Source organism: Pempheris klunzingeri, chromosome 13, assembly GCF_042242105.1.
Source record: "Pempheris klunzingeri isolate RE-2024b chromosome 13, fPemKlu1.hap1, whole genome shotgun sequence".
In the NCBI taxonomy this organism is placed as follows: Eukaryota; Metazoa; Chordata; class Actinopteri; order Acropomatiformes; family Pempheridae; genus Pempheris; species Pempheris klunzingeri.
In genome coordinates, this window is record NC_092024.1 from 7432587 (window position 1) to 7446546 (window position 13960).

The 13960-nt window shown below is 41.2% G+C and overlaps 1 protein-coding gene across 10 annotated transcripts in view; it reads left to right on the top strand.

Annotated features, from left to right (window-relative positions):
* nrxn3a (neurexin 3a) overlaps nt 1–13960 on the top strand; it is a 189213-nt gene that overhangs the window by 134654 nt on the left and 40599 nt on the right. For all 10 annotated transcript variants that reach the window (XM_070841771.1, XM_070841772.1, XM_070841779.1 and 7 more), the window contains one exon: nt 3051–3170. In XM_070841771.1, the coding sequence (XP_070697872.1) occupies nt 3051–3170 (120 nt within the window). The remainder of the gene's footprint in view (nt 1–3050; nt 3171–13960) is intronic.

Genomic DNA, 13960 nt, shown 5'->3' on the forward strand with positions numbered 1-13960 from the left:
GTGCAGTGTATAGCCATCCTGCTCTGATAAAAACTCTTTGACGTTTTCAAGCTTGACTTTCTTCCCCGTCTCATCTTGCACAGCAGTGTGGAGTTGTTCTACACCTCCAAAGCTGCAGCGATGAGCGGAGTTGTAATACACTTTTCAGAAAAGATTTCTACAAGAGTAGAGTACATTTCTGACAAAACTAACATTTTATAATTTAAGGATTGGTCCAATACAGAGTTATCTAAAGTATTGTGAAAAGCCCGGTATAAATTTCTCAGTTCAGCCAAGATATTCACCAGCATGTTGTTTTCCAGAAAACACAGTACATCGACAAACAAGGTGTACAGGGTGAACAAATGGCAGGTTGTTATACCAGAGGCGTCTTCAGCACATTCAGTCACAATATTTTCAAAGGTATCTGACAAACGAGATTCGCTTATACACAGGGTGCATTCTACACCCAGTTCCCAGGATGTTTGGGATCGTACTATCGCGAGAATAGTTTCTCTGCTTTCAACAGTCCGTTCCAAAAGATCAATCAACTGACAAGTGATGACACATTCCTCTACATAGGTAACGAGTTTCCTCAAGTAATTACCTGTTTTGTTATTTTGCACATTTTCAGTACAGCAATAAATAAAAATTATTACAAAGTATCACTATCTGTTCCAACGCTTCATTAGTCACGTCCTCCCAAATCAGATTTTCATAAGTGTCGTAGATCTTCCTCGCTGATTTCAGTTTGTGCAAAAGTTTTTCTGAAACAGCTTTGACTCTGAGCTCCTCCGCCTGGATGTTGCGCATGCATAACAGAGACTGAATGGTAGGAATGAAGTGAGGAGTCCAGAGTTTTGCCATCAGCTGGTAAAAGTGGGTCTGGTAGAAATCATACTCAAGCAGGTCCAAACATTCGTGTTGTCTCTGGCTCGGGTGGTTGATCAGACGCCCATGTCAGCGCTCTCTCGGATACTTACTCATAGTAAGGTCGAGCAGGTGAAGCACGGCTGTTTTTATAGAGTTGATGAACACGAAGGACATCCATCCATTGACATCTTCTTCCTCAGGAGGAGATGAGGGAGAGGAAGGAGGCATCAATGCGGGACGAATGTCCGGATATGGGGGGAGAGGTGAGGGACACCTTGGAGTCAATAGGCTGTGGCGTGTTGAATCCGTCGTCCATACTGTTTGAGTTGGACTGGTGAGTTGCACTCGTCTGGAGGGGACAGATTCGGAGAATCCCTGTTGGAGGCTGCTTTTTCTCCATCTTCATACGTACAGGCTTACGGCATTCACGAGTCGCTCCATTATTGTCGGATGGGTCAGATGGAAGTGATGATGGATGAGGGGTCTGGTGAAGGTCCCCAGATCCAATAGGTCGTTAAAACTGGCCTGTCACAGGTTTTGTCCGTTAATTACCATTTTATTGCAATTATTTTTTAGTTTTATCTTTTCGAGGATCCTGTGAAGGTTCCCGGATCCAATAGGTTGTTAAATTATTATTATTTTAAGCACTTTACATTTTTATTTTTGTTTTTTTTGCTTCTTTTTTTTTTCAGGTCTGGCTACGTCAGGCTGTCTCTGGTGCTCGAGGTTCGACTATCTCAGACTTTCTCAGGCAGGTAATCCTTATATCAAGTAGAGGGCGGGGTGGAGGCGTGGCTTAGCTTTCTTCACCACTAGAGCGTTGCTCCAGTTGCGACAGCTGCGAAAAAAAGAGACGTATATCTTTCCCCTTTGTCTTCCATTATTTCAGACCAAGCATCAACTGGCAGGTCTAACAACGTGTGAAATACACTGCAATCAGAATCAAAATACTCCAAGATGAAAGTCTTAATCGAGCCACCTCCTATTTTCCCCATTTCTGCGAAGGTTGGCATCGAAGAACCATCAACCTGAAGGTGAAGTTTTCATCTGCCATACAGAACAGGCAACCATTTTTCTCTAAACGTCCTTGTCCACAAACATCCTCAGTGGGGGAAGGATTCAAATCTCATGCATTTAGTGGGTGTTGCATCAATCTTCATCTGTCAACGGCTTACTCCCCTGGAGATGATGCATCACGAGTTTCAGCACTCCCCAGTCGTTGGAAGTTAGCGTGGCTACATCAGTAATAGGTCCTAATGTTTCACCTTCATCCAGCTGATAAAAACAGAGACCACCTGTTTCATACTTGAACACATAGCCCCAGACCCCTACGAAGTTACCTTACACCCAGTTTACATCATATGCAAATGATCTTCACCTTTTGATCTTTAGGTCATCTATCATCCAGTTTTGAATAGATTTGACATAAGTTGAATAATATTCCTCTAGTTTAAAACTAAGTATATTATTCAGTAACATACAATAACATGGCATCATGGTGGACTGAAATGATACACCACACAAAAAAGTAATCTTGTCAATTCACTCATAGGCTTAAAGTTGCTGTTAAAAGTTAGTTTTGCCCTTCACAGAGCCCAGCAGTGTGGACTGAAGTATTGACTATCCTCACCATATGGATTAGATTTGTTCAGGGTTAGACAGTCAAAGTTCAAGACGTGAAGTTTTGCGACTTATCTTTCAGATAAATAATTTCCCCACTCCCAGTTTTGCTTCATGAAAGGGGGATACTAATCCAGTAATTGTGTCATCAGTGGAAGACTGGGATATTTTCTAGTGTGACATTATGTAAAATAATTCTAATATAATCATATAATAAAACTTAAAGGTGATTGCCATATACATTGTATTGTTTTCTTTTTAAATAGCATTTTTGTTCCTGGAGACCAGAAGTCAGTGCGCCATTTTCCAATCCATAAACTGCCCCACAGTAGACACAGAGCTATACTTTTCAAATATGCAAGCAATAATAAGAAATGTTTAATATTTAAAATGACATGTCAAAGGGAAGATAAAAGATTTGATGAGATTACCTTGGGGGTTAGAAGCAACAATACCCCTGCAAGAATACATTATCATGTATTTATAGAGTGTGTGTGTGGGTCTGTGCTTTTGTTTGGTTGTGTGTTTGTTTTGGTTGGTGTCTGGGTGTGGTTGTGGGGATGGCTGGACTTTCATAGGTCCCAGTACCACATGTCAGGAGGACTCCTGTGCCAACATGGGCATTTGTATCCAGCAGTGGGAGAACTACACCTGCGACTGTTCCATGACCTCCTACACAGGCACACAGTGCAATGACCGTGAGTACTGATTTCACTGTTAAATATCTAATGACAAATGTACAACAACAAAAAATGTAAAAACACAGATGGCAGAACCACAACCGAAGTTAATCCTGCATGAATTTAGCATGAAAAAAATCACTTTGTGGCTATAACTGTGGCTGAGCAAGAGTTTCATTAGTTGTTACTTTGGAAAGCAAATTTCAGCAAGTAACAGTGAGTATACCCTTCACCTGATCAATGGTTGTTGTTTTTCATCCAAAGAATGGCATTATATCACATTATCCGCTCCATGTTGTGTTGAACTTGTTTTGATCTGTGAGTGCAGATACAAACCTGCATCTTTTCTCCAATGGTCCTTTTCAATGGTCATGACCACACTGAATTATTTAAAGGAAAATTTAAAGTTCTGCTTGTTGGCAATTAAATAAGAAACAAGCATCCAAATGCTGGCAAACTGCTTGGCCACCAATCGTTGCCACCTGCAGCTATATTTATTACTATTATTTTTCTTCATTCTCATGTTGAATGAAGGTGGAATTCGATGTTTCGTCACAAAGCAGGAAGTTGTTTAGTGTACTTCAGTGTACATTGTCCAGTCTGTCGTGGCCTGAAGACATCTACATGCTGGCCATTAGCGGCCAGTCATTGCGCCACCTACTGGCAACAGGAAGTAATCCTTCTGTGGAAACATGATTTACATGAAATTTTCACGGCGTGGTCAACACTTCCTATACTGGAAAATAAGATTAGTGGGTGTTCTCTAGCCCCACTCCTTTGTCCAGTCTCCAAAACACATGAAAAATTCAGACCCACAGTTGTCCGGCAGCCGCCGCAGGCCCCAATGTGCACAGAGGTGCGAGAGCCCCGCTCATCACTGCTTGCAGCTTTACTAATTACTTACTTAATACCATTATCGTAAACCACAAATCGGCTGGTAGTTACACATTAAATCCTGACAGTCAATTTGTTGGTCAACATGAGATCAATAAAGTCTTACAGTAAAAAGAAAATTAGGATTTTCTACAAAATAAAAGTTAATTAGCTCTTTGATCAGGCCAGGCATCATGCCCTGGGCATTGCAGTTAGTGGAGAGCAACTAAACTAAAAGCTGCCACCTTTATATCATGAAGTTATCGATGCCGGCACATGTATGATGTCGGAGCAAGTCAGGATCAAATCTAACACAAATCTCACCACCATATATTGTGTGTTGGTTGCCAGCTATCGATTGTTCAGAACTGCATACTAATGTACAACCTAATACCTACGCAAGCAGGATGGACTACATACTGCCTACTAATGAACGAGTAAGTATTCCATTATCAGCAAACTCTTACGGATGCTCGAGCAATATGTTTCTTTAGTTATATGGCTGTATAAATCACAAAATTAGCTGTTAGGGCCACAGTTGAAGATTTATCACAAATATAATTCAGCATCACCTCTTCTACTCAATATATTCAAAGGTAAACTATAATTATTAAATCGTGTTAAAAAAATCTTTACAGTACATGAGTGTTCCCTCTTTTTTCCTCCACATCCACAGATTGGTTGGGTCATGTCATAAAATTGATTACATCTCCAGACACCGAGGATCTTTGAGGATCTAATGTAAATTAATGAAGTAATTAAATTTTGTGTTCCTCTGCACGTAGAACACAAATGTTCAGGGGCCAAGGTCATGCTGTGAGACTGTATAGTAAAGCTGCTTTCCCTCTGATTAATCCAAAAGAAATGCCTTAAAGGCAGGGCACTTTTTTAGAAGCACTATATTGGTTCTAATTCTCATAACAGCCAAACAGAAATCAATAAATTAAATAGTTTGCCATGTCCACTGAAGTAACATTCTGCACAAATATGCTTGTGTATGACCACATACTTGTCAGACAAAGCAGGCACTTCAGTTACATTTTTAACTTTATGTACACTAATATAAACAAATTAATAAGCAATTTTCTCAGGTACTGAATTTCTGAGCTGCTCTTAAACTACCAATTTGTAGTGAATTGAAAGTACTGACATCCACAGCAGATGTCATCAGAGCAGAGCAAATTCAAGGTATGTCTGTTGTTCTCCTTTCCTCCAGTTCTGGAACTTCTGCCAGTGTTATGCGTTCAGTGCTGTGTGTACTTACTGCCCATGTTCAAATCGGGAGAAGAAAGTGTCTGGATCCTTTTCATCAAATTTTGGCAAAGCCCTAAATTACCGAAAACATCAAAATTGTCACCAGAGAACCAGAGGCTGCTGCAGATTTAGTTTTACCTACTCTGTTTGTTACCTAATTTTTTCTACAGCACTTTGCTTGTCAGTTTTCACTTGTTGTTTTGCCTTTTAGTGTGCCATTTGTATCATTAGTAATTATTTTTGTTGATTTCTGTGGATGTCAAAAATGGCATAGATAACCCATCAGTAGATGGTCAGTTCAACACCTTCTATCAACAAAACTTCTCTTTCCACAAGTCTTCACCAAGTCAATCACCTTAAATGTGTCCTTTACTCTCTTTCAGTTTCAGTTTTCTGTTCCTTGGTACATTTGGAAAAAAAACACTCAAATGAAGTTTCTACAAAATCTGCAAAAATGCTCTCACAAAACAACTTAGTAGTGATGGGAAGTCTGGCTCTTTTCAGAGATTCGCTTCTTTTGGTTTGGCTCCCTTAGAAGAGCCAGCTCTTACCGCTCCCAAATGGCTCTTCATTTAGTATTACTCGTAGCCTTCTATTTTAGCCTAATTTAGCAATTATGAATGGTTTGTGTGTTGGTAAGCAATTTTCTATTCAGTGTTTTCATAAAAGCCTTATTTTTATGCATTTTTTGTTACAAAAAAATACAGTTACTATTGTTTAACATTTTAATCAACACCTGTGTGTGCAAGGCCCAGATATCACCCCATATAAGGACTTTGTTCTCTCTAACTGACTGCCTATCCCGGATACCATACCATGAGTGTAACATATACACTCATCCCCGGTCTACATACAGCTCCATGGTGGGTACTTATGCGACAACTCCCAATAGAGCAGGAAAGCAACCAGAAACTGGTGACTCCCCTGGAGCAACAGATGCTTTCCCAAACAACAGCTTTCATCAAGTTTATTGCAGCACTTCAAAAACAAAATAAGTTGACAGAACCCAAAGGCATAACGCCACTGTGCCTACCAGGGAATTCTGTTCCAAAATGATAGCACAGACCATCACTTACCAACCAACCTACTGCAAAACACTGGGCTTAAAGAGCAAATTTCAAACTTTAGTACAACTGTGCACTCCTCCGAAATCCTTGCCTGAACAGAGACTAATGAAGGCATCACAGGTGTACTACGAGGTGAGTTCAACGGAAAAAGGGTTTTTTAGTGTGAGCTGACTGGACAAACTCTAAACTTGCAACCAGAGATCAACTCTCAACTGTCTCTGTGAATCCTGGCTTCCTGCTTCAGGTTAAAATCAATCGATCAATCAAAGTTTATTTATATAGCCCTTTACAACAAAATGTCACCACGTAGCTAGGTATTAAAAGCCTTTTTAAACAGAAAGGTTTTGAGCTTAGACTTTAAAAGACCCAGGTCAGTGATGGTGCGCATATCGGAGGGGAGCTTGTTCCAGAGCTTGGGTGTGGCTGCAGAGAACGCCTGATCACCCCAGTGTTTATATTTTGTCCTAGGGATTTGTTAAAAGACGGGCTGCGGCATTTTGCACGAGTTGCAGGCTGCTGATGGAAGACTGGGAGACGCCAACATAAAGTGCGTTGCAGTAGCCCAGTCTTGAAATGATAAAAGCATCAATAGCTTTTTCAAGGTCGGTATGATTAAGAAATGGCTTGACTTTGGCCAAAAGATGCAATTGAAAGAAACTTGCCCTAACCGCTGCATCAATTTGTTTGTCAAATTTCAGGCCTCTGTCAAACATCACATCAAGATTTTTGACTGTTGGTCTGAAGGTCATAGTACCGAAACCCGATAAGTCAATATCCCCAAACACAATGCATTCAGTTTTGTCTTCATTTAAAAGTAAAAAGTTGGATGACAACCACTGCTTAATGTCCTTAATACAACTGGTTACACTACTCTGTGCCTCACTTTTTCAAGTCAGCATGTCAACACAGACATCATCTATGACACAATGCCATTCACTACCAATAACAAAGTATGCCTGCATGGAAACAATGCAACAACCCACCTACACATTGAAATAAGTGCTCCCAAGTCAATTCAAATATGTCATACTGTTACATCACTGTGTAGGATGGTCGGAGCGCAACATATAGTACATACCAACAAAGGATGGTTCCTTCCTGGTCCCCAAAACCAAGGAAAGAGACAACTGTTACCAAAACAAGTTAGAAAATGTATTACAGCATGAGCACACTAAGTTCCTATTTAATAGGAAGCAATGACTTGAGGGTGAACCCAGGCCAAAACAACAAACAAAAGCATCTATCTCCTCAAAAATAAAATAGTGCTGACTAATCCTATAAGCCACAACCAACAAAACCAAAAGACATTAACTAAACTTGACTCCCTTTCTTGAAATCAAAAACAGGAGAAAAAAATGTATGTAATGTAATGTATTAACCAGAAAATCGCAGTACAGCCCTGAAGTTTCAGTGGTATATACAAGGAAAGTGAATTATCTATTTGCTCTAAGAAAACAGAGATACTTACTTACACAGGCCTAACACAGTGACAACAAGGATGACACACAAAAAGGTTAATAAACAAAGCTTAGTGACCAGTCTGTCAGTCTATGGTGTTAAATGCTGAACTGAAGTCCACAAACAGCATTCTCACATAGTTTCCCCTCCTGGTGTCCAGGTGGGCCAGGGCTGTGTGAAGCAGGTGATTTATGGCGTCATCAAAAGTCGTTTACTTCGTTGGCAGAGACGTGCTGCCTTATAGTCTGATATTGTCCGTAGTCCCTACCACAGTCCCCTGCTGTCACTCTGCTGTAGCTGTGACTCCAGCTTCTTCCCGTACCTCTGCTTGGCCTCCCTCACGGCTCTGCGGACGTCATATGAAGCAGTCTGGTACGGTTCCATGTCCCCGGTGGCGAGTCCCGTGCTGTAGGCAGCAGTGCGGGACTTAAGAGTTTCGCAGGTAGCTTTGTCCACCCATGGCTTCTGGTTCAGAAATTCCTTAATAGTTGCTTTAGGGACAGTGTCTTCCACTAATTTCCCAATAAATCCCACAACCGCTTCCATAAACACGTTGACGTCGCCACCGGAGCTGTGCTGGAACAAGTCCCAGTCCATCCTGCAGAGTGGCCTCTGAATGGTCAGACCAGCGTATCACTTCTCTTTCTGCCAGGGCCGCACGCTTCAGCTGTTGTTTGTATTTGGGCAGAAGGAGAATAGACGAGTGGTCTGACCTTCCGAATGGAGGTTGAGTCTTAATGCAGCATCCATGTCCGCCTGTGGTGGAGTGTAGACGGCACTGAATATAACAGAGGTGAGGTAGAAGGGCCGGCATTTTAGTGTTAGAAGTTCTAGGTTGGGCGAACAGGACTTGGTGATAGAAGCAACATTTCTGCACCAGTTGGTGTTAATCATGAGACAGACTCCCCCGCCTTTAGGTTTTCCTGACTCAGCCGTTTTGTCCATACGATGAATTGTGAAGAACTCCGCTGGTTGAACGGCATGGTCCGGTATCATGGGGGTCAGCCATGTCTCTGTGAAGCAGATAATGCTGCAGTCCCTTGTGTCCCTTTGGTACCTGATCCTGGCTCGGAGTTCGTCCAACTTGTTATCCAGAAACTGGACGTTAGCGAGCAGAATACTAGGTAGCAGAGGGTTGTGTGCTCTGAGCCTCAGCCTGTTGCTGATGCCGGCTCGTTTTCCCCGGGGCCTCTTATGCGGAGTGAGGCCGACGCGTCCTTTGTTGTTGTTGAGGACCCCTCGCAGGATCTTGCTGGGCTAGGACGCGTCAGGAGCCAAAGTGGATGTAATTGTGTGGATGCGAATGTTCACCAGTGTGTCTCTGTCGTATTTGATACAACGAGGGCACGACATGTGAGGTTGGTGCAGAAAGTTAAAGAAAAAGTAGAATAAAACTAAAATAAAAAGAAAATGGTCTGGAGCAGGTACGACGGCAGCCGCACTCACTGGCACCATGAGACGAGTCGAGCCGAGTAGGTGTTAGTGGAAAAGCGCCAAAAGTGTCCTTGGGCAAGACACTCAAACTACTCCTGAAGCATAGCTTCAGTTTATGTGTGAGAGAATGATTAGTTCCTTCCTGATGGTAGTGTTGGCAATCTCCAATTAGTGTGTCAATGGGTGAATGTGAATGTAGTGTTAAAGCACTTATTGTATAGTGCCTTTCTAGTCTTTTTTTCAACCACTCAAAAAAAAAGAAAAGACTAGAAAGGCACCATACAAGTACAGTCCATGTACTTCTGTAGTTACTTACACAGGTTGTACAGGTGTATACTTGTACAGGTAACCATGTATGTTTGTATTTAAGCATTTGTGTTTAAGTGCATATGCATATATATTTGTTTGAAAGTACTAACCTAGGTATCCTCTTATACAATTCATACTTCCCAAATGTTCAGGGATGGGAATCAGCAATCCTCTGTCTCAAGGTCACTCCTCTAAACTCTAACTTGTGACATGTGAGGTCTTTCAGTTCTTTCACCACCATCTGATTGAGTCTCTGAACTTGGTAAATCATGACTAGTCTGGGTTGTTTTGACTGAGAGTTGATTATTTCATCATTTGTATAACACTAAGTTTATGTTTAAACAGAGGTGCACCAATAAGTCAACCAATAAGTGACCTACATCAAACACACCTTCAATGTTGGATCTCACTCACATTTGAATCCTGAAATAATCACAGTGGCTTCTCCAGCAGAGACTTCTGTGTTCACTTGAACTTTTACCTTCAGTGATTTGTGTGAGTTGTTTCTGTTGGTTTTGATAATAATCCTTAAACAGAGAGGCTGAGTGGACTATGCTGCTTTGAAAATGATAAACTAAATAAGATAAATCCAGAGCAGATTGTGGAGGACTTGCTCAAGGCTTCCACATTCAGACAGGTCAGTACAGCAACAAACTCATTGAGATGGTTGTAGCTGTCTTGCCAGAAGAGAACATCAGTGTTACTCGGCAATGTAGTGTTGCATGCAGTGTGTCCGTACATCTCCATGATGTGTCTACCTTGGTAATGATTTACACGGCTGTTAATTCTATAAGAAGTGGTGGGTTATTTAATTGTCATTCATATTTGTTTGTCTAAGCTTTGTTGTTTTTTCTCGTTAATTCCAATCAGGCTAAACTGGGATAATCAGGTGTATGCACAGGCTGCAAAGTGTGCCTATAGAAAAAGAATATAATTTGTTTTGTTTGATGTGTATACATTAACGTGTGCACTTTTTGGTATACATGTGTTTTTTAATCTAACAAGTGCACTGTTGTTGGGCCCCTATGTGCTAAACAAACCCCTTGACCCAGCTTTATCACCACCATTGGTCAGTGTGTGGCACAAAGGAGCGTCCTGTGACCAGGACACAGCAAGGACAAAAACCAGCTTTGACTGAAGAACCGCAACCCCTCCTCCAGCCTGGCTCATTAACAGATTTGCCAGCTAAGAAAGCTACACACCATAGGACCTCTCCCGGTAACTGGTAACAAACTCTACTTGGGCATATATATTGGGTTTTGGTTTGCTACAACGTTGTTCAGTCAATTTGATTATTGTGATGTGATAACTTATTGTGTGTGTTTTTTGTGCAGTCACACTGTTATGTTGGTTAATTCTACTCATGCAGACATAGGGGTCTTGCATGCAAATGAAAAACTAAAGATAGCAGTCAAAATAACATGGAGTAACACAAAAACATTAACAGTAAAAAATATTCTTATATTAATCATTCCTTTAGTACCACTGTACTTTTGAAACTAAGTATTGATAGATTCAAGGTTTGAATCCAAGTTTGAACCAGGGGTCTTTCTGTGTAGAGTTTTCACATTCTCCCTGCGTCTGTTTTCTCCAGGTACTCCGGCTTCCTCAGTCCACAGACATGCAGGTTAGGTTAATTGGTTAATCTAAATTGCCTGCAGGTGTGAATGTGAGTGTGAATGGTTGTCTGCCACTATGTCTCAGCCCTGTGATTGACTAGCAGTCAGTCCAGAGTGTACCCCACCTGTAGCCCAAAGTCAACTGGGATTGGCTCCAGCCCCCTCGCAACCCAGAAGAATGAGCGGTATAAACAATGAATGGATGGATGTTGAATGATAGTCTGCTGTCGAGCCAAATTACTAAGTATTTGTATGACTCAGTAAGAACAATATGGGTGTCTTTCAAAGTTTTAATGGTTGGACAACGCGAATGCACATGGTGGAGGTGGAGAATACATTTTAAACTAGTTTATGATTAACAAGTGCTACCTGGAAAGAATTAAATGCAGACTGAAGACGAGACAGGGCCTGGGCTGGGGTGGAGCCTGAAGCATATAAAATGGTATCATCAGCATAACATTGGATATTCGAGTAATGGTTATGATGAATTATGTTTGTAATGTATAGTGTGAACAGCAAAGGTCCAAGGATAGACCCTTCTAATGGTAAGAAGGTTTGAGTGAGATCTGTCAGTAACAACAGTGTGAGTACTTTCTGTCAGTTATGAGGAGAACCAGCTCAGTGAGGCTTCATCAAGACCTACAGACTGAATTTTCTGGAGCAGAAGTTTATGATAAACATTGTCGAATGCTTTTGAGAGGTCAATGAAGAGGGCAGCACAAGATTGCTTTTTATCCAGGGAGGAGATAATGTTATCAATGACTGAAGCTGAAGCTGTTAGTGCTGTGACCCAGGCGGTTGTGGCTGTAGTATGTTCAGTGAGTCAATGAAGGCACGTATTTGTAAACTGACCCAAGATTCTAGGATTTTTACTAAAAAAGGAAGTTTGGAAATTGGATGGTACTTGTTAAAGCCTGAGATGTCACAACAACAGCACTACAGAGGCACTTTTCCATGAAGGTGGAATTGAGCCTCTTAGACAGGTTTGTTTGAAAATATGAGCTAAGTGAGGGCAGATGAATGGAACACTTAGATGAAGAAGATATGGATCAAGGTTATCTGTACCAGTGTTTTTGCATTTGAGATGAGGTCAACGAATGTTGAGACTTTTGATAACACCAGTGTATGTACACTGTTCTCACTGTCAAAGCAGCAGTGTTTTCTCTCTGTAGTCTGTTACCTGTTTAACAAACACATGCACATGAGCAACAACTTGCATTCGGTATTTATACTTTTGACTGTGTCCTGCTCAGGTGAAGGAATCATTTCTACTTGCAGAATGTGTTTATATTATTTATTCACACCTGTTGCTGAGGTACAGACTCTTCTCTCTCTCACTAATTGTATCCACAATAAAAGTTAATGGGGGTTAACAGAACATGAAAAGAAAAACCTTTCTAATAAATTAAGAAAGTTGTTTGTGGTCCTTTTGCTGTTCAGACCAACAATTAATACAGATTGTTGAATGGATGGTGAGTCAGAAAACATATAAAATATGAAAAACTTGGCAGTGATACAGTCGAGGTTAATCTGTTATCTGTCTTTATTCTGGTATGAAACATGAGTCTGATTAGATGATATCCAATAAGTCGACACAACGGCTAGTGGAAGACTTCCATGAAGGTATGTTTTTTCACTCATGGCTCCTCAGAGATTCCTCCTCAATCCTTGCTCTTCTGACCAGAAAGGGTAGAGGAATGAGGAAACATCAGTTAAGAGTGTCACAGTCAGTCTTCTGGTTAACCCTCCTCTCTGTATTTTTCCACTCACCTGCGGGCCATTCCCACCAATCAGCCAACTCTCACCACCTGTTTCACTCACCTGCTCCTGATCACTCAAGCTAGCATTAAGCTAGTACTAATGCCTTCATCACGCACTCATTGTTCTTCGGTCCTCGATGCACAACTCTCTAGCACTCATTCTCAGACCAATGGGCTGTTCCTCACCTGGTTCCTCACGCAGAGTGAGAGTGACTTGTGGTCACATGCCTAGTGGTCACATACCCAGTGTTCACCTGGTTCTGGACCTGCTGCTCTACTGCTGCAGTTCTCACGGTACCACCAGCTCCCACTGAACTGTCCTGCAATTTCATCAGCTGGAGTCGTGGGGGCGTCCTCCAAATACAAGGACTCTGAATCAGATTGTTGTTATTCTGAACTGCATTCATCTGCTTGCCAAGCGTAATAAAAGACTTTTTACTGATGTACTGTGTGCTGCATTTGGGACACCCAAGACTTCGGTATCCAATTTAGAACTTTTATGCTTGTTTTACTCGCACTGTAATGTTTTGTCATCCAGTTAATTTTTCCATTCTGATAAATTCCCACATCAGGGTAAGGGGTGGGTGAACTGTTTAAATTGACTTTGAGGAGAGGCTGAGGTGTCTTTTAGGGTAAAATAGTTCAGTTAGTCCTGTTAATCACCAATCCCAAAGCACAATATTACATTATGCAAATATTAACATACAATGCCTTAAAATAATTGCTTTGTTATGTTAATGAATTTTAGTGCTCAAACTCAAAATCGATGAACGTTTCCCAAATGTCAAACTTTTAATGTAACAATGCAAGCTATATTATCACTATCGCAATGCTGCTGTTTACATTCCCCCAGATGCAAATGCAAAAAATGCACTCCAGAATTATCTCCTGGATGTGTATGGGAGTGTATATATGTATTTATACCATGGTCTGGGTGAATACTTGATTTTGATTGGCTGCTGGGTGTTTGTTTGTTAAAAAGTGATAATGGACACCTACTATGTAGTTCCACTGAAACTGTTCACCATTCTAAA